This window comes from Myotis myotis, unplaced genomic scaffold (assembly GCF_014108235.1).
Source record: "Myotis myotis isolate mMyoMyo1 unplaced genomic scaffold, mMyoMyo1.p scaffold_m19_p_17, whole genome shotgun sequence".
Classification (NCBI taxonomy): Eukaryota; Metazoa; Chordata; class Mammalia; order Chiroptera; family Vespertilionidae; genus Myotis; species Myotis myotis.
Window position 1 is genome coordinate 32,092,499 of NW_023416321.1, and position 22,130 is coordinate 32,114,628.

The 22,130-nt window shown below is 49.7% G+C and overlaps 2 protein-coding genes across 2 annotated transcripts; both read right to left on the minus strand.

The window, feature by feature from the left end:
• Positions 1 to 1,366: 1,366 nt before the first annotated feature.
• Positions 1,367 to 7,286, minus strand: UNC119 (unc-119 lipid binding chaperone). The gene is made up of 5 exons (XM_036341795.1): positions 6,976 to 7,286; positions 3,237 to 3,350; positions 2,649 to 2,751; positions 2,316 to 2,488; positions 1,367 to 2,070 (listed from the first exon to the last, which is right to left on the minus strand). Exons 1-5 carry the CDS (start codon positions 7,199 to 7,201, stop codon positions 1,958 to 1,960), a joined length of 729 nt encoding a protein of 242 aa, XP_036197688.1. The 5' UTR covers positions 7,202 to 7,286; the 3' UTR covers positions 1,367 to 1,957.
• A 981-nt stretch (positions 7,287 to 8,267) lies between these two features.
• PIGS (phosphatidylinositol glycan anchor biosynthesis class S) lies at positions 8,268 to 18,790 on the minus strand. The gene is made up of 12 exons (XM_036340702.1): positions 18,709 to 18,790; positions 18,333 to 18,472; positions 18,136 to 18,247; positions 16,337 to 16,426; positions 15,968 to 16,059; positions 14,402 to 14,609; positions 13,986 to 14,128; positions 13,170 to 13,284; positions 11,894 to 12,039; positions 10,974 to 11,074; positions 9,736 to 9,946; positions 8,268 to 9,346 (listed from the first exon to the last, which is right to left on the minus strand). Exons 1-12 carry the CDS (start codon positions 18,740 to 18,742, stop codon positions 9,071 to 9,073), a joined length of 1,668 nt encoding a protein of 555 aa, XP_036196595.1. The 5' UTR covers positions 18,743 to 18,790; the 3' UTR covers positions 8,268 to 9,070.
• Between the last annotated feature and the right edge of the window lie 3,340 nt (positions 18,791 to 22,130).

Sequence of the window (22,130 nt, forward strand, 5' to 3'; positions counted from 1 at the left end):
CGAATCAACCGCCAGCCCTGAAAATCTCAACTTCATCTATTTCTCCCCATCTCCGTGGATATTGACCTAATTCAGGTTGCCTTCAATTCTTCAATCTTCTCACCCAAATTCCTGTAACACCCTCCTCAGTGCATCCTCAATGCAGACTCTGGAGTCATACTGCCTGGGTTCAAATCCTGACAGCACTTAACTGTGACGTTGGCAAATTAACCTCTCTGGGCCTGATTGTGGGTATTCTATTAACACATCTAAAGCTCCCAGCCCTGGGCTCGTCACTCAATATATATTAGCTTTTATTATTAGTCTCACTCTTTCCAATCCACCCTTCACTAGTCGGGCCAGGTCATCCTCCTCAATGACCCCCATCTTCCTCAGGAGAAGCCCCCATGCCTGAACAAGGCTGCACAGATCTGTCTTCCTTTCACATCAGGAATACACTCTCTTGAACATACCTGGTAAGTCTTGCCTCCAGAACTTTCCTTTATGCTGTTCCCTGTGCCTACATGCTCTCCCCATCTCTTCCAGTCAAAGCTGTCTTGAGTTCTGAAGCTGTTGTTCCACGCTGCCTCCTCCAAGATTCCTCCCCAGAATCCTCCAAGCAGGCGACTCTTGCTTCCCTATATGCCCAGCCCATCTTATTCTAGGGATGGGTATTTGTTCCTGTGTCTCACTCATTTTAGAATTCCCAGAGTCCAGCCCAGGTCCTGGCCCCCAGCAAGGGCTCCACAGGAACCACCTGAATTCCAGTGCGTGTAGGTCTCGCGGGGGTTAGATTTAACTCCTCAGCACCAGGCATATCCAATTTTGTGCTTGGAACAGTAGGATGTGAACCCTGAGATAAGTTCTCCACCTACCTCTCAGTTCTTCAATTTTCTCCATCAAGGAAATGAAGGGTAGGGCTGGGGGGGGGGGGGGCAGTGTTATATGTAGGACGGCCAGTCCAGGGGGCTCCCCAACACAGCTTAAAACAAGAGCCCTCCAGTTCTTAGTCACAGCCCTGTCCACCTTCTCTCTCTGATGAGGGCGAAAAGCACAACCTAGGGGTCCTAGTGGCCTCAGGGGGTCAGAGAAGGTAAGGTAGGGAACAAGGCCACCTCCCCATACCTCCCCTCCATCCTAGAGTTGGGGTCCCTTGTCCCATCCTCTATTCTGTCAGGGTTGGCTATGACTTTGGCCTAAAGCTTCCCCTCTCAGGGCCTGAATCGCCTTCTTTTATCAAAGGAAAAACCCTTTCCAGCTGCAACATGTACTGAATGCTGACTCTAGGTACCAAGAGAATTAGGGCACAAGAGGACTTGGGGACCACATTATAGCCTGTTCCACTCTCCTCCCCACCGCCCCAACAGATACACATGCTGGCCCACAATCAGAGAACAGAAAAGGCGAAAGAGTTTATTGAAAACTATATACAGTTGGTCCAGCCCCTAGCACAGGTGGCAGTCGGGGCCAATCCTTCCCACACCTCAGGCAGTATCTTGGCCCCTGATGATGGAGGCTAGGGCTGGGGCCAGAGCCTAAACCCCTTTGGGAGTCTTGGCAGCCAAGATCTTCATCTGTGAATTTACAAATCTAAATGGCCTGTCAGTGGTGGGCAGGAAACAAAGAATGGGTCTCTGCCTGACCCAGTCAAAGCCTGGGTAGGGGAACCCTGTTCTGAAACTTGGGCCCAAAAGGCCCAATTAGGCTGTCCAGAAATTCTGGCTACTCCTCTCATAGGAGGCCTTCCTGGAGATGGAGGCAAATGGCCCCCCTACCACCCTATCCCACCCCAGATGCCAGGCCCCATGCGCTTTATGGACTGGGGCTGGGGACATCAGGCACCCTCCCTCCCAACACTGACTCAGGGTCCAGGGCCCCTGGGACACTTCCCAGGCAGAAGACCTGGGGTGAGAAGTGAGCACTGGAAAGTCACAGCTGAGGGCCCAGGACCCTCCTGGGGAAGAAGGCAGTTGGGGGGTCAGGGCGTCCCACTGTAGGAATAGTCTGCTTTGTTGTGCATCACCAGCCGGTCATCCACGAAGTAGAAGCTGTCAGACTGTGTCTCATATGGGTGACGGATCATCTCATTGACTGCAAGAGAGCCCCAGCCAGGCGGGGCAAAGGTCAGGAGCCAGAGCCAGGCCACTGCAGGGCCTTCGGGACTATGGGACAGGGACAAGCTAAACCACCTCAAAGAATCCCCCCAGCCTCTTTGAGCCTGAGTGTCCCTATAGGTGCCAGACACAGGAGACCCAGGGTGGGAAGAAAGGGGGTGAGACCACACTCCCCCCGCTTGGCCTCTGAGTCCCCTTGCCCACAGGGCCCTGCCTACTCACTCAGCTCCTCAGAGAGAGGGGGGAAATCATAGATGTGCTCGCAGGTGTTCTTGCTGCTGGGGATGCAGAAGCCAAAGTGGAAGTCAAAGCTTTTGAGCAGCTGATTCCTGAAGTAGTGCCTCTCAATCATGCGGAAGTTGTTGACAGGCTTGTCTCCCACCGTGAACTCCACCCTGAGTGAGAGAAGGGGGCAGGGCTGAGCTTGGCCTTGAAGTCAACCGGCCAGGTTCAGGACAGACTGCCCCTAAGAGAGGCTCAGTAAGAACTCAGGAAGGGCTCACTCCCACCCCACCCTTACCCCCAGCCCTTACCCCCCCTGGCCCAGTGACTCACGTGGCTCCCACCTGCCTCAGGCGGAGGAAGGCAGGGGTGAACTGGTAGCGGACAAAGCGCCCAGCATTGGGGTCCAGGTCCCGCCGGTTGATGGGCAACCGCTCTGTAATGCACCCCAGCTGGGGCTCAGTGGGCTTCCGACTGGGGCCCGTGCCCATCCCGGGTCTCACCCCAAGGCTCCCATCTCTCAGAAAGTTTTAAAACTCCCAGGAGATTGGGATGCACATTGAGGGTTCAGACCTTTGGCTGGAAAGTCCCACCTGGGAGTTCTAGGTCAACACGTCAAAATTTTCAACTGAGGTTCCCAGGGCCAAAGGAGACACAAAGGCCTGGGGCCTCCAGGACTGCAGTTCCCAAGAAGGCCTGCAGAGGGCAGGCTGGCAGGGACTGAAGGGACAGGACTGTCCCAAAATGTCCAATCCCAGAGCAGATGGGAAAGAAGAGGCCCCCTGCCAAATGACTCCTGGGAATGATGGGGTCCAAGTCCCAGCTGTGCTCTGACCCCTCTGCGGCCTGAGGAGTCCCTGGGCAGCCCACTTCCCAGCTCGCACCCACCTCCCTCTGTCCATGGCCCACCCAGCCACTCACCTGAAGCTGGGGGCTTCTTGATTTCAAAGAGGACAGTGCCTGAATCCATGTCCCGAATCTTGAACCTGATGAAGTCGATCTTATATATATTCTCCTCCGGGGAGCACAGGTAGTCTAGGGGAGACAGGTGGCTGCTCCAGCTCGGCTTTTGGGGGACCCCAAACTAACTACACTTCTCTGGTCCCTAAAGTCACTGCCTTCCAGAAAGAGAGAACTGAGCCCCTGCCCTGAAGGAACCCCACTATGTGGGGGAGACATAGCTCGTCATTGGGATCTAATGGGAAACAAACATCTCCAACTAGTGGCCTCTGGGGACAGGGAGGGGCAGGGCAGAGAAGGGTGGCAGACAAGGCTACCTCCCTCACATTTTCCCTCCTACCCTGAAGTTGAGGGCCCTTATTCCAGCCTCTGCCAGGGCTGGCTTGGTGACCCTGAGCCAAACGGGTCTCCAATCTCATAAGAAGCCCCTAACATGACAGGGAAGATACAGCCCTGCTTTGGGAAACCTCACTCTAAAAGGAGTGACACAGCCCTAGCTGGTTTGGCTCAGTGGATAGAGCGTCAGCCTGCAGACTGAAGGGTCCCAGGTTCGATTCCAGTCAAGGGTACATGCCCGGGTAGTGGGCTTGATCCCCAGCAGGGGGCGTGCAGGAAGCAGCCGATCAATGATTCTCTCTCATCATTGATGTTTCTCTCTTTCTTTCCCTCTCCCTTCCTCTCTGAAATAATAAAAATAAAAACAAATAAAAGGAGTGACACAACTTGGCCTCAGGAGACCCAGTCCTTCTCTAAATACTCCCACCCCTACCACATAGCTATCCCTGGCACCACATCTATGTGTGTCAGGCCAAGACTTCCCCTGACCTGGGTAGTGCTGGGGCAGCAGAACAACCCCTTCCCTGTTCCTCCTCAGCCCTTCCCCCCCACCCGTGGTCACCTCTATAGCCATAAGCAGCTTATACAAGCCCAGCTCCCCTAAGCAGCTTAGCCAAAGCTCTGCTGACTCAAACCCAGAGCCTGGAATTTGGGGGGAAGGGAGCCACCTTTGTTCCCATCCCCTGTTGATCTCCAAATGGGAGGAAGTCTTAGCAAACAGAGGGAACCCCTTCAAAGGTCATTTACCCAGCTTTGGCTCTGAGCCACTCCCAGAGAGAAGAGTATGAGGGAGGACAGGAAGAGGGTGTGGCAGGTGCAGCAGAGGGTGTGCAGGGGGGTTAAGGGGAGCCCTCAGTACCCAGAAGAGGAACCAGGAACAGTGGTGGGCCCCGCCTGAGGAAGCTCAGGAATACCAGGGCCTCATCCAAGCCTCACTGCTTGCAGCAACTGCAAGTGCTCAGGGACGCCCTGGCAACAAATAGGAAGAGGCAGAGAGGTGCAGCGAGGGGCTCTGTCAGCCTGCACAGCATCACATCCTCCCCCAAGAGGCCCGGAAATTACCCTCCAGGCCCCGGGGGCACCTCCTATTCCTCTGGGGCAGAAAGAGGAAGTAAATGTAAAGTTGTTCTCTCTTCCCCAAGCCTGGGCCAGCCCCCTCCACGAAGCCCTCCTGATAGCCACCTGGCACCCTGGGGTCCAGCAGAAACTACATAGGCTTGGGAAGGGGCCTGAGCCTTGGACAGCCCACCAGAGCCCATGGCGGGGAGAAGGCAGAAAGAGGAAATGGCAGTGGGCAGCCCCTACCTCACCCTGTACACACCTTATTGTCACAGAAAGTCCAAAGGTGTAGAAAGAAGGTGCTGGGCACAGCACCCCCTTCCTCTATTCTCCAACTTTTGGAGCTTCTCCTCTCATTTAGAAACAACTTCTTGGTCTGACCTCAGTCTGTCTCTTCTACTGCAAATTCAATCTATCAACCCCTCTGAGGGAGTGAGGAACGGGGATGCCAATGGCTCAGGGCACCACAGCCACCCCCTCCTTCGGCAGGGGAGGGTGAGGCCGCCAGGGGAGGGTGAGGCCAGGGACCCAGGGTCAGGCCAGAGAAGGGGAAGAGTGCCGAGGGCTCAGAAAACAACTGCTCCCTTCCCATCAGCCACAAATAGCTTCCTAAGCCGGATTCAGTAATCCAGGAGGCACAAACCTCAGACCTATGTGATTAGGGTCAGAGGAGACCAGGAGGTGCCAGGATGGAAAGCCCTGGCACCCTATTCTCAGCTTCTACAGAGGGAAGAGCTCCCATGAAGTCCCTCCCTCCCCCACAGATGCCCCATCTCTAAGGCTATGAATTTCCTCCAAATTAGGAGACAAACGGTGGTATGTGGGCTGGAACACACATACCCCCATAGGTGCAAACTAACCTCTAAAGTTACCTAGGACCTGAACAGATCATCCTATAAGGAAGCTCTTTCCCAGAGCCAACCGCTAACCTGAATCCTAAATGCTGCTGTTGTCAATTATAGCCCAGCTGGCACCAACATCAGAGTGGTCCAGACCCCCTCTCACTACAACTGCCTGCTTGGGCAAGGCCGCTCAGCACTCTGAGGGCCCAGCCAAGAATGGCTGCTGCCGGGCTCAGAGAGGAGAGAGAAGCTGGTCCCCTAGGGACCCAGATGTACAGGCCTAGACCTGCCGGCGTGGTCTCGTCCCCAGCTCTGTCTGGTAGCCTTGGGCTCTGCTGCTCCTTCAGCTCTAGAGCTCAGGTCCATTCCAGCACCCACACCCCCCATCCCCACGGAGAGGCCTCAAGAGTTGCTCACAGAGGGAGCCAGGGCAGGGTTTCTGATGAGTGAGGTCCGAGTGGAAGGCCACTGCCTCTCCAAACGCCTTCTATTCTTTGAGGCTCAGCCACCACTTCTGCCACGAGGCTTCCTAGTCCTTGTTCCCTGCCTTTGGGTGACTCCTCTCTCCTGCTCTGAATGCTCAGTTGCCTGCTTCCAGGCAGCAGCCATCAGCAGTCCTGGGGGCCCTCAGCACTACTCATAAAAGATCCCTGTTTACAGAGCTTGCACAGCCAGGCACTGTGCAAAACCAGAGAATTTATTTCCACAATAGCTCTGAGGTATTATCCCCGTTTTACAGGTGACCGTGCTCAGAGAGGTGAAGTTACTTGCCCAAGGCCAAACAGTCAGTTAATTACATTGCAAAGCTGGGACAGCCCAGGCAGTCCAGCCCAGAAACTCAAGCACAGTGGAGACCTCTAGGCCTCCAGGGCTGGCCCCCATCCAGGCGAAGGGGGGGGCGTTAACCTGCTCCCTTAAGAGGGCACAGACCCAACCAACTGAAGCTTCCTGCTCAGGCCCTTTCCTGGGGAGGGGGGTGGTTCCAGACTTCCTGGGGGGCCCAGGGTGAGGGCATTAATGGTCAGAGAGACCTTGATAATGCCACCTAAGTGGCTCCGCCTCTACCTAGCCTCGAGGCTGGGGGCGGAGGACAGAGTGCACTCAGCCTCCTCCCCATTATTGCAGAGAAAGGATTCAAAAGGTTCTAAAAACTACATGGGGAAGGGGCCACAGTTTTAGCTGCTGCCCCACCTCCATCCACCACAGGAAAAGGGGACGGACTCCAAAAGGAAGGAAGGGGGTGGAAATAAATCTCTAAAGGGAGAGGAGGGGCACAGGAGATCAGGGGAAGGGGGGACATGGAGACCTCAGGCTGGGAGGCAGAAGGTACAACACTCAGGCAAGGGGTGCCCGGTGGGGGAGGGCAGGCAGGGGGAGGATGGGAAAGGGGGCGGGAGCCGGGGCTTCGCGCGCCGCCACGGCCCCCTCCCTCCCGCGGGCGGTGCTTCCTCGCCGGTGCTCACCGCCCGTGATCCGCTGAAGCCCCAGCACGTCCTCCGGCCCGATCGGTTGCCTCCTCTGCAGCGGCCCTGGCCTGGGCCCTGGGCCTGCCTCCGGTTCCGACTCGGACCCGGATTCGGATTCCGCCTGCGGCTGCGGCTCCGGCTTAGGTTCCACGCTCAGGCCGGAGGCCCCCGGAGCGGGCTCCGCCCCCGTGCCGGCCCCGCCGCCGCCCTTCTTCACCTTCATGGCCTCGCGGGGCCGGGGCCGCGGCTCGCCTGCTGCCGCCGCCGGGGCTGCCTGCGCCGGCTGCAGCCCAGAAGGGGGAGCGTCCGCAGCCCCACCCCCGGCCAGGGCCCCAGGTACCGCCCCGCCCCGCCCCTGAGGTGTGCCCGCCCCTGAGCCCGCCCACCGCCAGCCCACCCAGCTGAAGGCTGCAGACTCGCTGGCCAGGGCTACCCACCCAGGGCAGGGTGGGGGCTGGCCCTGGGCTTCACTCATTTTTTCAAAGGGTCCTGGCTACCTCCCCGGTGCTCCCGCCACTCTGCTCCCCCCTCAGTTCCCATCTCAAGGTCTTTGCCTGGGATCCTCTTCCCCCACGTGGCCTCTTCTTGTCCTTCTGGTCTCAGCTCAAATGTCATCTGCTCAGAGGCCCTCCTCCGCACCGAATCCACTGTACTAACCCCAGTCACTATCTGATCAGCTTGCATTATCCAAAATTAGTTTTATTTGTTCACTGAGTCTTCCCCCTAAAAGAACAGTTCCAGGAAAACAGGGATCCTGTTTTTGTTCTCTATCATACCCTACCACCTGGCACAGTACCTGTGCTCAATATTTTTTTTTTAAATAGTTTTTAAAGAGGAAGGGAAAGAAAAATAAACATCGATTTGTTGTTCCAACCAATTTTTTATTTATGCATTCATTGGTTGATTCCTGTACGTGCCCTGATGGGGGAATCAAACCCTCAACCTTGGCATATTGGAACAACACTCTAACAAACTGAGCTACCCAGCCAAGGCAATATATTCTTTTTTTTCTTTTTTAAAATTTATGAATGAGTTAGTATCAGAGGTCTTACACTGGTACAAGCCAGTCCCTCCCAGACCCCTTGCTAAAAAAGAAGTAGATGTGAACAGACTTATTGGGCAAACCCAATCATGCCGAGGGACAACTGTCTAGCTAAGTCACCACAGGGCCCTCCAGGACAGGGAGGCAGGAAGGACACGGGGCCAGGTGAAAGCAAGGTGACCCTGTGAGAACAGATACTAGGAAACATCACTTACACATGAATGAGGAACAAAAGCTATGCTCATACTTCATATCATTCCAATTCACATTCAATGTTTATTGAGAGCCTAGAATATACCACTTTCAAATGCTGATCACATTTAACCCTTACAACCACCTTGTAAGAGAGGATCATTAGTGTTACTTTAACAAATGAAAAACTGAGGCTCAGAGAGATTAAGTAGCTTATTCAGAACTCCCCATATGATAAGTACAGAAGCCAGGGTTTGAATTCAGGCAGGTTTGATCCCACGTCTAGAACTTTCTCCACTGCACCAACTGCCTCTGTGGAAGGGTGAAGGGAACCTCTGCCACACAGCATCAGGCTATGCCCAACAGGCATAGCTAGACAGGAGGGAATGGAGTAAAGGAGAAGGCCCCAGAGGCGACCTGTGCCTGGCCCCTTCCATAAGAGCAGTGCTGGGGCCTCCCTGAGGGGTAGAGAGAAGCGTGGAGGGGAAGGGGCTAGAAAACAACCTAGGGCTTTCCCCTAATGCCCTCTCAGTGCAAGAGGACTGTGAGAAACAGGGCAGAAGCACAAGCTGCCCTTATCCCAGAGGGATAAGAAAGGACCTTCAAGTTCAAGCCAGAGAAGTAGACCCAGATGATGCATCTTTTGAAGATGGGGGTGGGACCCCTGAGCCAGAGGAATGGGAAGAGAAGGAGAGATGAAGATGAACCCATCGTGGAGTGTTACACTTTGGTTGCTGGAGAGGCAACAGAGGAGGCTGGAGATAGATCATTCATGTCAGGCCCCATTTACGCGCCTCTCAATCTAACACCTCCCACCTTGGCCATAAAGGAAGGCTTCCTACTGAGATGCTCTCTTGCTCAGTCTGTCTTCTCTGGCTTTTTCCAGGACTTGCGACTCTCCAGGAAGATCTTGACCAGAGACAGGAGGATGGGCACAGCCATAGGCAGGAAAAGCGGGATGTAGATGGCAAACTTCTGGTCATCCGGGAAATAGAGGAGATGGAGGAGCGAGGGATCAAAAAAGGCACGCTCCGAGGATGTCACAGCTTCCTGGCTGGCAACAAAGGCAGAGGCCAGGTGTCCGGAGGCCAACTCCTCCGCTGCCTTCTGGACTGCAGCTACAGCCCTGTACACCTAGGAAGGGGGCAGGGGATTACCAATTAGTCCTTGGCACTGATGAAGGTGGTAAGGGAGTGATGAGCTTTACTGTGTCTACCATCTACCAGACAGGTTGCCTGGAGTTTGCCCAGGATATGTGGCAGCTAGTATAAAAGGGCTACGGTGGACTTTCCAAGTGCCTGCTTAAAACCTCACATTCCCCACCCCCCACCCCCCACCCCACCCCCCGCCCCCATCTGGACTCCTGCTGGGAGCTGGCACTGCCTTCTAGAGGAAGCCTGGGGCATTCAAGGCTGGGAGGCCCACACATACCCTGGACCTCAACTGGCACTAGTTTCACCACACCCTGGCCCTCAATGGCCATTCCGATCCTGGGCCCCAGAATCCATCCCCTGCCCACGTACCTCAGATGCCACATCATCCTTAATGACAATGTTGCTGATCTTGCCCAGAAGCTGGGCCAGGGAAGTGAGAGTGGTAGTGGCTGTGGCCAGATTCTCCACCGACCGAGCCCAGAGCAGCCGGTCTAGTTCCCAAGTCATCAGCCCTTCACTCTTAGGCCTGGAAAACAGGCATTTTGGAGGCACCTGGGGCTGAGCAATCCCAAAGAGCAGCCTGTAGGAACAGTGAAGAAGGCCAAAGGCTGAGACTAGAAGGGGGAGAAGATGGCTAAGATTCCTAGAATAACTAAGATTTTCAATCTTACCCAGACCCACAGGGGTTGCAGGAAAGTGCCTCAGGCTCTTGGGTTTTAGCTTTTACCAGTGTTTTAGCTTTTACCTGTTTCTATATTGGACTTCCAAGATCTTACTTGACAAAAGGTTCCATGGCTAAAATATTTCTGATAACTTAGTTTAATCCTCTCACCCTGTCTACTCTCTCTTTGGACAAATGGGGCCACTAAGCCTTAGTGAAGGGATGATCCAGGACCACCTCTGACAAGATGTGTGTGCTGTGCCTCTCCAATCCTGCACCCATGGCAGGCATTGCAAATCAATCAGACTCTTTCCTGATCAGCCCAGACAAAGAATCCTCAACATGGGCCATCAGGCAGCCACTACCAATAGATTAGTTAGGGGATGGCATGGCTCAGTGGTTGAGCAACGACCCATGAACCAAGATGTCATGGTTCGGTTCCTGGTCGGGGACATGCCCAGCCGTGGGCTTGATCCCCAGTATAGGCATGTAGGAGGCAGCCAATCAATGATTCTCTCTCATCATTGATGTTTCTATCTCTCTTTTCCTCTCCCTTCCTCTCTGAAATCAATTATATATATATATATATATATATACACACACACACATATACACACACACACACACACATATATATATATATACACACACATATATATATATAAAATAGATTACTTAGCACAAGAATTAACAGCTATTTTCTTAAGCACCCATAATCACACCCCATGGACCTAACATTCATGAGTCTATTTTTCTTAAAAGTTTTTGTCAGCAGCTAGTTCTTCTTAGGAGAAGGATGAAGTGATCCTTGGCAACCTATCTTGCTTCCTAGGGCTCTAGGCACAGCCAAGGTATCCCTGCCAGGTGAGATTTTATTCCAGGCAGCCCAGGAGACCGTGGTCAGAGTCAGGGACCATGTCCCCAAGTGCATCACCTAGGACCTCACCGCAACTGAGCCAGGAACACCTCCATCACCCGCACCATGTCCACCTCAACGCGCACTGGGAGCTCCGAGGCATTGTAGGCTTTGGGGTCCACATTATATACCTGCAAGGGGAAACGAGGTTGCCTCAATATCACACCAGGACCATACACAGCTGTGCCCCAGACACTCTGAAGACCATGAAAGAAAAGGAAGACATATTCTGTGCTCTTTAGAAATTACAAACCTGATGATATAGCTAATATTTTTTAAATACCTATTAGGAGCTTTCCATAAATTATCTCCATTACCCCCTCAAAAGTCCTAAAGTCCTATAAAGGAGATATTTTTTATTCCAGTTTAGAGTTTCTACCTTTGAGAGACACCTAGTCTAATAGGAGACAAAGTTCCAAACTTTGCAAGACTTCCACAAACAGGTCCAAGATCTAAGATGTACACAGAAGAGTCCTCAATAAGTGCAAACTACTACATGCAAAAGGGTCACATGATAGAAAATATAGACAAAACAGCCCTAGCCGGTTTGACTCAGTGGATAGAGCATCGGCCTGCAGACTGAAGGGTCCCAGGTTTGATTCCGGTCAAGGGCATGTACCTTAGTTGCGGGCACAACCCCAGTATGAGGTGTGCAGGAGGCAACTGATCGATGTTTCTAACTTTCTATCCCTCTCCCGTCCTCTCTGTAAAAAATCAATAAAATATATTTTTTTTTAAAAATAAATAAATAAAAAGAGAAAATATTGACAAAATAAAAAGCGGTGGGGCTGGCAGAGGAGGGACACGAGCTCACAGCACCCTCCCCTCCTTGGTGCCTGCCCTGCCTCAGGCTGGGCCATGGAGGACACCAGAGGAACAGAAGAACAGTCTCAGGGAACACGTCTGTCCTGGAAGCTTGGGTTCTGGAGTCTGCATAGTGTGACCATTACCATAATGCCACCCCAGCGGGGACTGTGGAAGGCGTTGGTGGCCACTGGAGCACCATCCTTGTCCTGAATGTACAGGGGGGAGTGTGCGAGCTCAGGTACATAGAGTAGAAAGTTGAGCACAGGGTAAAGGGAGGCAGCGCTGGATCCTGTGGTACAAAGAGAAGAGGAGTCAGAATGTCAAAATATGTTAGGTCTAGATATTAGTTCCAGATCAAACTCTAACTAGCTGGTCACTCACTCTGGGTCTCATTTTTCCCAACTGATAATCACTAGGATATCCTCCAGTCCTGGGTTTCTATGGCAAAGAACCTCTAAACATTCTCTGAAGATGTACCATATACATGAAGTGCAGTCCTTAGCCCCAAAATGCCCCTGGAATCTCCCCTCTTCCAACAGGCCTCCCATAACTATCTACGTCAGCTCTCGTGGCTATTGCCACATTGCACCCATATTACTGTAACTCGTTTTATGCACAAGTATAAATATGACCTCATGTCAGTTCCCCACTTAATATCTTTCAATGGCTAGCCATTCATATTAGGTTAAAGTTCAAACTCCTCAACCTGGTCCTTTATGATCTGATGCCTGCCTGCCTGCCTTGCCAACATTATCCTGGTCACCCTCTCCCAATTCAGCCATATGAAACTTCTCTGAGCTTCCTGAGAGTCTGTGCTCTTACTCTTCTACATCTAAGCTCCTAGATTCCTTGCCTGAAATGCCTTTCTATCTCTGTACCCAGCACTGCCACAGAACAGCCCCTCGAACTTTGTTTGCTGAACGAAGACAGGAGGAATTTACCAAGGTCTCCCACACTGCCCCTCCCACACCGCTTGGGCCACCCTGGCCTAGCCCTGATATCTTAAATTCCACAACTAATGATATACTCATTTTAGTTTGCCTATATTGCAGTTCTTGGACACACCTACTTTTCCTAGGTACCACCCCAAAAATTAAAAACAGGAACCTAGCTTCAAGGTTCCTCATTCTGCCTTCATGTACTTTTGCTGTTATCTTTCCTACACCCTATCCATTCCTTTATAAAATGAGCTGGGAAACATGTTTAATAATTGCTTTTGGATAGAATAGTGTGGAGATGGAGATGTCAACAGAGTATCATGACAAAGGAGCCTAAGTGCTCAACACTTCCTCTTCCTCGACGCCCTCAGACCAACCTAACCTGGGAACCATCACTATATACAACCCACCTCCAACCCCAGGCTGAGCCTTCCAGGTCCCCCCTGGCCTGGCAGAAAGACCCTCAACCTCAGAAGCTCACCTAGACGGGACTCCACGGGATTGATGACATGGGGGAGGCTGTGTGCGGCCAAGTAGTAGCTAGAGGAAGCTGGGTTAAAGCGGGGGTTGACCCCCAACACTGCATAGTAAAGGATCTAGAGAACAAAGAGGAGGACGTTACTTTGTTTATTGATTTATATTCCACTTTGTCCCAAAAAAGATTTGAGGTGCCTTAAAAACTTGCAATTACAACAGGATGAAATATCAGGGCAGGCTAAGAGAAAATAGGTGTAGGAAAAAAATAACAAAGCCACGGGTAAAGTTAAAACACTATGTTCTTTGAAAACCACATATTTTCCCAAGTTTTCTCACAGCAAAACAAGGAGGGAAACAAAGAATAGCAGAACTCGGTGTTCACAAAATCAAATCAAGTCTCAGTTATTCAGAATTACTCCCACTACCAAGACCTAATAAAAATGTCTCCCACATTTTCCCTCAAAGAACACTGTATGATACAGAAAGCTACATTCTTCACATCTTTGTTACATTAACATATTTCAGGGAGTTTTTTGTTGTTGTTTAAATAAGTGCTTTAAGGATGGCACAACTGGTGAACACAGTTCTGGAGGAAGCCATAAGGAAGTCAGTTTTTTAACAAGCATTGATGAAACTCCCTGAGCTGAACATAAGGAGAGAAAGGAGACAGCAGAACCTTATACATACACAGGAAATTCCTAGCAAATCAGCAAGCCCAAAGAGCTAGAACTGACTACACTTGTAAACACTAAATATGGATGGACTTTGAAAAGGATGGTGCAGCCAGGAAAAGGACTCCTCAACTTGCTCCCAGTCTCACCTGAGAGTCCACAGAGAAGTTGCCAGCGACACTGAGGGCATTCAGAAAGGGCTGCACATAGCGCCGGACAGCTCCCTTGATGTCCCAGTGGACGTCATGGGACTTGGGGTCTGGGTTGAGTAAACTGAAGGTGATCTCATAGCCTATGGAAACAGGAGTCAGTGATCCCAGAGGCTTCCGTCAATGGACAGCCTGTGCCCCTGGCTAAACTGAACTCTTTCTCCTCTAGAATGGGCCTGATTGCCATCATGGAACCAATGGGGATAAAAGTGGGATGAGAAACACTGAGTGCTAGAAAAAGTTGAAACCCCATGGGAAAGAAGTAAAGGGTTTGCATGCAGATTCCCCTCCTGCCCCAATGCCCCCACATAATTCATTTCCGTCTCCCGCCCCAAAGCAAAGCCTGGTCACCCTACCCAAACTGGACTTGAGAGGCCGCCTCTTATCAGAGCTCCACTTGTCCTCTGGAAGGTGGTCAGCCAGTGCCGCAGCCAGCACGTCCTCAGTCAAAGACATGGCCTGGGCTACTTGGATTATGCGGCGGCCAATGATGTTAAAAGCCTCCCGGTGCATTATTCCCCTCACCACTGCTGTCCTCTTAGGCCCAATGTAGCTCATCATGTCCTATGAGGGGCAAGCAAGGAACAGAAGGCCATGGCTGAGGGGAGAAAGCAGGAAAGCACTCTGACTCCCGTTTCTGAGAATCTGGCCTTTTGCACTGACCAACAGGCATGCCCCTCTCTTTAGATCCATAGTGAACTATTCTCTCAGCATTTCTGAGCTATGGGTATTTATGAGTGTCTTCATTCATTTCCATTCCCTTCTCCTTCCCAGTAGATATCGTTCCAGGAAATACATAAATCTTCTCAGGCTGGAAACTAATAGATGGCATGCTGAACAAGAAAAGCAGAATAAACAAACAACTGGACAGTTTGATCTAAGTAAATGGCACATGGCAAAGAGGCAAGTGCAAGAATTTTCACAGCAGCATTATAATAATAAAAAACTGGAGACAATCCAAATGCCCATCAGCAACAGAATGGATAAATTGTGGTATATTTATACAATGAAACATTAGACAGAATTAAAAATGAATGCACTAGACTTAGCTACACATATTATCATGGATGATTCTCTCTAACATAAATGTTGAGGAATCTGAAAGTTGCAGAACATGTACTGTATTATATAAATATACCATTTATATAAAGTTCAAAAATATGTAAAATTAAATATATTGTTTATAGAGACACAGCATATGTGATAAGACTTGAAAGAAAAGAAAATTATATGATAAAATATGGTCACCTTGTGCTGAAAGGAGGTGATGTAACCATGGAGACACATGGAGCCCCCACTATACTGCTGTATTGTTATAAGTTGTGGCTGGGTACATAGATGTTTGTTAAAATTTTCTTTCCTCTTTTTATAAGAATTAAATATTTCATTATAGCCCTGGCCAGGTATCTCAGTAGTTAGAGCATAGTCCCATTTGCCAAGGTTGTGGGTTTGATCCCTGGTCAGGGTACATACAACCAATGAATGCATAAATAAGTGGAATAACAAAATGATGTTTCTCTCTCTCTCAAGTCAATAAATTAAAATTTTTTAAATATTTTATTATAAATTCATAAAGAAAATGGTATATGGTATCATTTCCACCAAGCCTTTTTGTTCATGAAAAAGTCAATGTATTATTGCCCAGGTTACCTTCATAACCCATTGAAACCGGCTTCTTTCTTTTACTCCTACTGGTTACTTCCCCCTCTTTAAATGGTCATTGGAACTTTAACCATATACAAGTCTTAGATTTAGAAAACCAGAGTCAGTAAAAAAATTGTTATTAGCATTCTTTAAAAAATGTATTTGGAGAGTTTTCCATAGCAAATGGAAAAAATGGACAGCAATAGTACAAGGAGGTGACCAGGGAGAGGAAGAGCTGACGGGACTGGGCAAGGCCACAGCATCTCTGCTCACCCTACCTGGGGGAGAAGTGAGGAGTGTTCAGAGATCACGTACACAGTCAGGGAGCCCTCTGCTTGCTCCTGTGGCTCAGCTAACATGGTTTCTGCCTCTGGGAACAAGAGCAGGTGATGCACCAGGAGCAAAAACACCATTCCCTCTCCCTCTGGCCCCCACAGAGTGCCTAAGCCACCCCTTCACCTCCCACTGACACCCAACTGCCACTGTGGGCAGGCTTGGCCCCCACTGGCCCAAGATGAAACACATCTCATTCACAGCTTTCCCAAAGAGATTTTGAAGTTAAGACAAGGTATGAAAACTACACCTTCAGGGATCAGAAGGGAAAACAGGGCTTCATGTTAAATAGCGTGACCTCTCCCTTCCAGTACCTTGCATACTGCCCAATGACAAGGCCTCTTCCTCATAGTCCAAAGCCCTCCGATAGGCCTTCTGGAAGCGGCATTTGATTTTCATTTTGTCTTGAGAAGAAAAGGGAGACGCATGAGGGCAGCAAAATGATTGCAGAGAAAGACAAAGAAGCTATAGCCAATTCTAATGATTTCTACATGGGTGATATCAAACACGCGACTCTCCACCTCTTCCACCTGCCCAGCTTCTGCCTCTGCCTATGTACACAATGTACACACTGCCTTCAATCTGAAGTACTCTCCCACAGGGAAATCTATTACAGTATTCATTACACAAATAGGTGAAAGGAGAAAAAGCATACGAACATTTTATTAATTTTTTAAGACTTTAAAAAAAATGGTTTTTTTATTGACTTCAGAGAGGAAGGGAGAGGGAGAGAGAGATAGAAACATCAATGATGAAATTCATTCATTGGCTGCCTCCAGCATGCTCCACACTGGGATTGAGACCATAATCGGGGCATGTGCCCTCACTGGGAATCGAGCCTTGACCTCCTGGTTTATAGGTCGACGCTCAACCACTAAGCCAGCTGGGCTTTTCTTATAGTTTTGTACATTCATTCCTGAGTATCTTTATGTTTTTTATTATTACTGTGAATGGAATTTTTTTTAAATACTTGCTTTTCTAATTAGATATTGCTGTATTTATCAGTTATTGATTCTTGTGTATTCTTGTACCTAGTCATCTCACTGAACTGTTACTAGTTCTAATAGATTTTCAATTGATTCTCTTTGGTTTTCTTGGAAAATAACTACACTGCTTCAAAAAGTAGCTATTGCCCTAACCGGTTTGGCTCTGTGGATAGAGCGTCAGCCTGCGGTAAAAGGTCCCAAGTTCGATTCCGGTCAAGGGCATTTACCTTGGTTGCAGGCACATCCCCAATAGGGAGTCTGCAGGAGGCAGCTGATTGATGTTTCTAACTCTCTATCCCTTTTCCTTCCTCTCTGTAAAAAGTCAATAAAATACATATATTTTTTAAAAAGTAGCTATTTTGTCTCTTTCAAATATTCATGTTAATGTCTCTCTTCCTCTCCAATAAAAACATATCCTCAGGTGAAGATTTAAAAAAAAAAAAAAAAAAAAGGAAAGAGCCCTACCCAGCTCAGCTTGGCTTAGTGGATAGAGCATCAGCCCTTGGACTGAAGGGAGTGGGTTCGATTCCCGTCAAGGGCACATATCTCAGTTGCAGGCTCTATCCCCAGCCCCAGTGGGGCATGTGCAGAAGGCAACCAATCAATGTGTCTCTCACATGGATGTTTCTCTCTCTGTCTCTCCCCTTCCCTTCCACTCCAAGAATCAATGGAAAAATATCCTCAGGTGAGGATTAACAAAAAAAATAATAATTTTAATAAATAATAAATAATAAATAATAATAAATAACAATAAATTTTTTTTTAAGTTAAGAAAAGTGCCTAACACTCAGTGAAGCATTTAAGGTTAAACTGAACAAAGTCTGTATACAAGTCCAACTTGATTCCAAATCCTGCATTCTTTCCACTACATACCATTTCCTCCCCTACCCTCTAATGAGCATCAACTACTTCTGATCAGGTAGCATACTGTCTTGTGAATGAAATTGTCACCTTGATACTGAACACCGAACTTAAAGTTGCTTTCCTTCTAACCAAACACACCGTTCATTCAGAGAGGCCTCCTCACAAGGGTTTAACTACCTTTACGGGACACCCACACCCCTACCAGATGCATAACCGGGCTGAGCTCGGACCGGAAGGGCAGCCCCGAATCCCCACAAACTCACATTTCAGAGGGATCTCTCGCTCGTGCACCACGGTGAAGGGCAGCTTCTCTTGATCGTCCAGCGGCACCGACTCCCGGGTAAACACGACACTGACAGGCACCATGAGCCGGAGCTGCGGGAAGGCGCATCAGGGCCATCCCCCGAGTCTGACCCTGGCCGGGGGGCTGTCCCCTCCCCCTCCCCCTTCCAGGTCTCACCTGCAGGGCATTCAGCCCACTGATCTCGGAGTAAGGCAACGACGCCCGGTAGGTCTCCGTGGTCTTCCACCAGAGCGGCAGCCCCAGCACGATGGCCACCGCCGCAAAGAAGAGGGCGGCGCGCTTGCCTCGGACCACCTCTGGAGACAAGGAGGGACGGACTGAGACGCCAGAGGTGGGCGCAGGTGCCAGCCCCTCCCTGACGCGGAGCCCGGCCACCCGTAGGCAGAGGCTCTCGGGCCCAAGGCTGAAGGGATCCTGTCGGAAACGGCCCCCGAACCCCGCCCGCTGGACCTGCGGCGCCCCACAGTCCCCACCCCCTCATTCCACCCTCCCGGTCTGTGAATCGCAGGCCTCAGTCCGTCTGCCACCACACCTAGGTCTGTAGCTGCGGCCCCGGCGGCCGCCATGCTAGATGCCGAGGGCTCTAGCCGCGGGGCGGAGCAGCGCAAGCCTCCCCCAATCGGAAACCGGCTGGGGGGCGGGACCACGGCGCGATTGTAGCCAATCGCGAGCGACACTACAGTCGCCAAGGCGGGAGAAGTCTGGCGAGCGGTGGACGGGGTTCACAGGGGGTGCAGAGTGCCAACCCTGCAGTCCTTAAATATTAATCTGGGCGACAACGGGCAGCTCTTCTACTAGTAACCTGAAAAAATTGAGATATTTACCAAAATGAGGTCATTCATGTAAAGAACTTCCGTTCAAATGTCACCTATCGCCATTATTGTTTATTATCTCTATCATAGAGCTCCTCTTCCAGGCACCCTCTCAAGCCTCAAACCTGGAGGTGGCGAGTTAGTCGGTACTAGCACCTTTTTAGCTATTTGGCTCATTCGGTATTTCTTTAAAATTTTTTGATTGATTGATTTTGAGAGATAGAGCAGGGACAGCGGAGAGAGGGATAGAAACATCAATGATGAGAATCATTGATTGCCTGCCTCTTGCACGCCCCCTACTGGGGATCAAGCCCGCAACCCAGGCATGTGCCCTTGGCTGGAGTCGAACCTGGGACCTTCAGTCTGCAGGCTGACGCTCTATCTGCTGAGCCAACCAGCTAGGGTTCATTCAGTATTTTTTTTTTTAATATATTTTATTGATTTTTTACAGAGAGGAAGGGAGAGAGATAGAGAGTTAGAAACATTGATGAGAGAGAAACATCGATCAGCTGCCTCCTGCACATCTCCCACTGGGGATGTGCCCGCAACCCAGGCACACGCCCCCGACCAGAATCAAACCCGGGACCCCTCAGTCCGCAGGCTGACGCTCTATCCACTGAGCCAAACCGGCCTTGGCAATTCAGTATTTTTAAATTTATTCTATTTCACTTCTCACTTATAAAAGTTTGACTTCACTTAAAATTCACCAGCACAGAATCTGTATTCTGATCACTTGAGTTCAAATCCTGGCCTTCACCTCTTCACCTGAGTGATCTTGAGAAATTTAACCCCTCTGTGCCTGTTTTCTTGTTAAAACAGGGATAAATGTATATTAAAATAAAATAGGGATAGAGAACCAAGATGGCGGCATAGGTAAACACTGGAGTTTGCTGCCTCGAACAACCACTTCAAAAATACAACTAAAAGACGGAACGGACATCACCCAGAACCACAGGAAAACTGGCTGAGGGGAAATTCTTCAACTAGAAGGAAAGAGAACAGCATATGAGACTCAGAGGAGGCTCAGTGCGGAAAATACAAAGGTGCGGAGGTGCACGCGGAGCGGGCTGGTGGCTGAGGGCTCGGTTGTCGTTTTCAATCGGGAGGGAGGCTCAGGCTCTGAGCTCCAGTTCTGGGCGAGTCTCTAGGGACCCAGACTCAAACGGGAGAAGCGGGACTGTCTGGCATCGGTCGGAACGCGAGGGCAGCTTTCTCTCCAAGGTTTGCAGCGGTTGCTGGGACTCTGAGAGGCAGAGCCTCTGGGGACAGGACTGAGAGCAGCCATAACTGCTCCCTCCGCCCGCCCTGTTTGATCCCCTGGGACCCGCCCCGCCCAAGCCCTGCACAGAGCCATTTGCCAGATAGCCTCAGGCAAAGGCTAGATTAGCACCTCCCCAGAGGACAGAAGTTTTCCCACTGCAGACACAGCTGATTCTCACAGCCAGTTGGCCTGGAGGTCAAATCCCCCCAGTATCAACTACAAGAATCAAGGCTAACTACAACAAGACTGCGCACAAAGCCCACTAGGGGGTGCACCAAGAAAGCATAAAAAATGTGGAGACAAAGAAACAGGACAAAATTGTCTATGTAGGATATAGAGTTCAGAACCACACTGTTAAGGGCTCTCAAGAATTGTCTAGAAGCCGCCGATAAACTTAATGAGATCTACAAGAAATCTAATGAGACCCTCGATGCTATGATAAAGAACCAACTAGAAACTAAGCATACACCGACTGAAATAAAGAATATTATACAGACTCCCAACAGCAGACCAGAGGAGCGCAAGAATCAAGGCAAAGATTTGAAATGCGAAGAAGCAAAAAACACCCAACCGGAAAAGCAAAATGAAAAAAGAATCCGAAAATACGAAGATAGTGTAAGGAGCCTCTGGGACAGCTTCAAGCATACCAACATCAGAATTATAGGGGTGCCAGAAGATGAGAGAGAGCAAGATATTGAAAACCTATTTGAAGAAATAATGACAGAAAACTTCCCCTACCTGATGAAAGAAATAGACTTACAAGTCCAGGAATCGAAGAGAACCCCAAACAAAAAGAATCCAAAGAGGACCACACCAAGACACATCATAATTAAAATGCCAAGAGCAAAAGATAAAGAGAGAATCTTAAAAGCAGCAAGAGAAAGAAACTCAGTTACCTACAAGGGAGTACCCATACGACTGTCAGCTGATTTCTCAACAGAAACTATGCAGGCCAGAAGGGAGTGGCAAGAAATATTCAAAGTGATGAATACCAAGAACCTACAACCAAGATTACTTTATCCAGCAAAGCTAACATTCAGAATTGAAGGTCTGATAAAGAGCTTCACAGATAAGGAAAAGCTAAAGGGGTTCATCACCACTAAACCAGTATTATATAAAATGCTGAAAGGTCTCCTTTAAGAAGAGGAAGAAGAAGAAAAAGGTAAAGATACAAATTATGAACAACAAACATGCATCTATCAACAAGTGAATCTAAGAATCAAGTGAATGAATAATCTGATGAACAGAATAAACTGTTGATTATAATAGAATCAGGGACACAGAAAGGGAATGGACTGACTATTCTTGGGGGGGGGAAGGGGTGTGGGAGATGCGGGAAGAGACTGGACAAAAATTGTGCACCTATGGATGAGGACAGTAGGTGGGGAGTGAGGGAGGAGGGTGGGGTGGGAACTGGAAGGAGGGGAGTTATGGGGGAAAAAAAGAGGAACAAATGTAATAATCTGAACAATAAAGATTTAATTATAAAATAAAAAATAAAATAAAATAGGGATAGCTCTGGCATGTGTTCTGAGTGGTTAGAGCATCTGTCTGAGCACTGAAGGGTGTGGCTTCAGTTCTGGTCAAAGGCACCTTCCTGGGTTGCAGGTTCCATCCCCATCCCAGAGCGAGGGGTGAGGGAGGGAGGGAGTCTTGTGTATGGGAGGCAACCAATCGATGTGTCTCTTTCACACACGTTTCTCTCCCTCTCCCCTTCCCTCCCTCCCTTCCACTCTCTCTTAAAAAGAAAAAATCAATGGAAAAAATATCCTCAGGTGAGGATCAACAAAAATTAAATAAAATAGGGATTGTAATAGTATCTACTTTATATAGAGTTGTATGTTGTAGTAAATGAGTTAATAAACATAAAATGATTAGCAT

What these genes read in the sequence shown, in the direction of transcription:
- PIGS (XM_036340702.1), bottom strand. Translation starts at nt 18,742, where the DNA reads ATGGCGGCCGCCGGGGCCGCAGCTACAGACCTAG. An exon ending in ACTCCTCACTTCTCCCCCAG is followed by an intron (nt 14,610 to 15,967) that starts GTAGGGTGAGCA and finishes TGCCCCTCATAG; the next exon opens with GACATGATGAGCTACATTGG. An exon ending in CCCGCTGGGGTGGCATTATG is followed by an intron (nt 11,075 to 11,893) that starts GTAATGGTCACA and finishes TTCCCCTTGCAG; the next exon opens with GTATATAATGTGGACCCCAA.
- UNC119 (XM_036341795.1), bottom strand. Translation starts at nt 7,201, where the DNA reads ATGAAGGTGAAGAAGGGCGGCGGCGGGGCCGGCACGGGGGCGGAGCCC. An exon ending in CTGAGGCAGGTGGGAGCCAC is followed by an intron (nt 2,489 to 2,648) that starts GTGAGTCACTGG and finishes TCTCTCACTCAG; the next exon opens with GGTGGAGTTCACGGTGGGAG. An exon ending in CCCTCTCTCTGAGGAGCTGA is followed by an intron (nt 2,071 to 2,315) that starts GTGAGTAGGCAG and finishes GCTCTCTTGCAG; the next exon opens with TCAATGAGATGATCCGTCAC.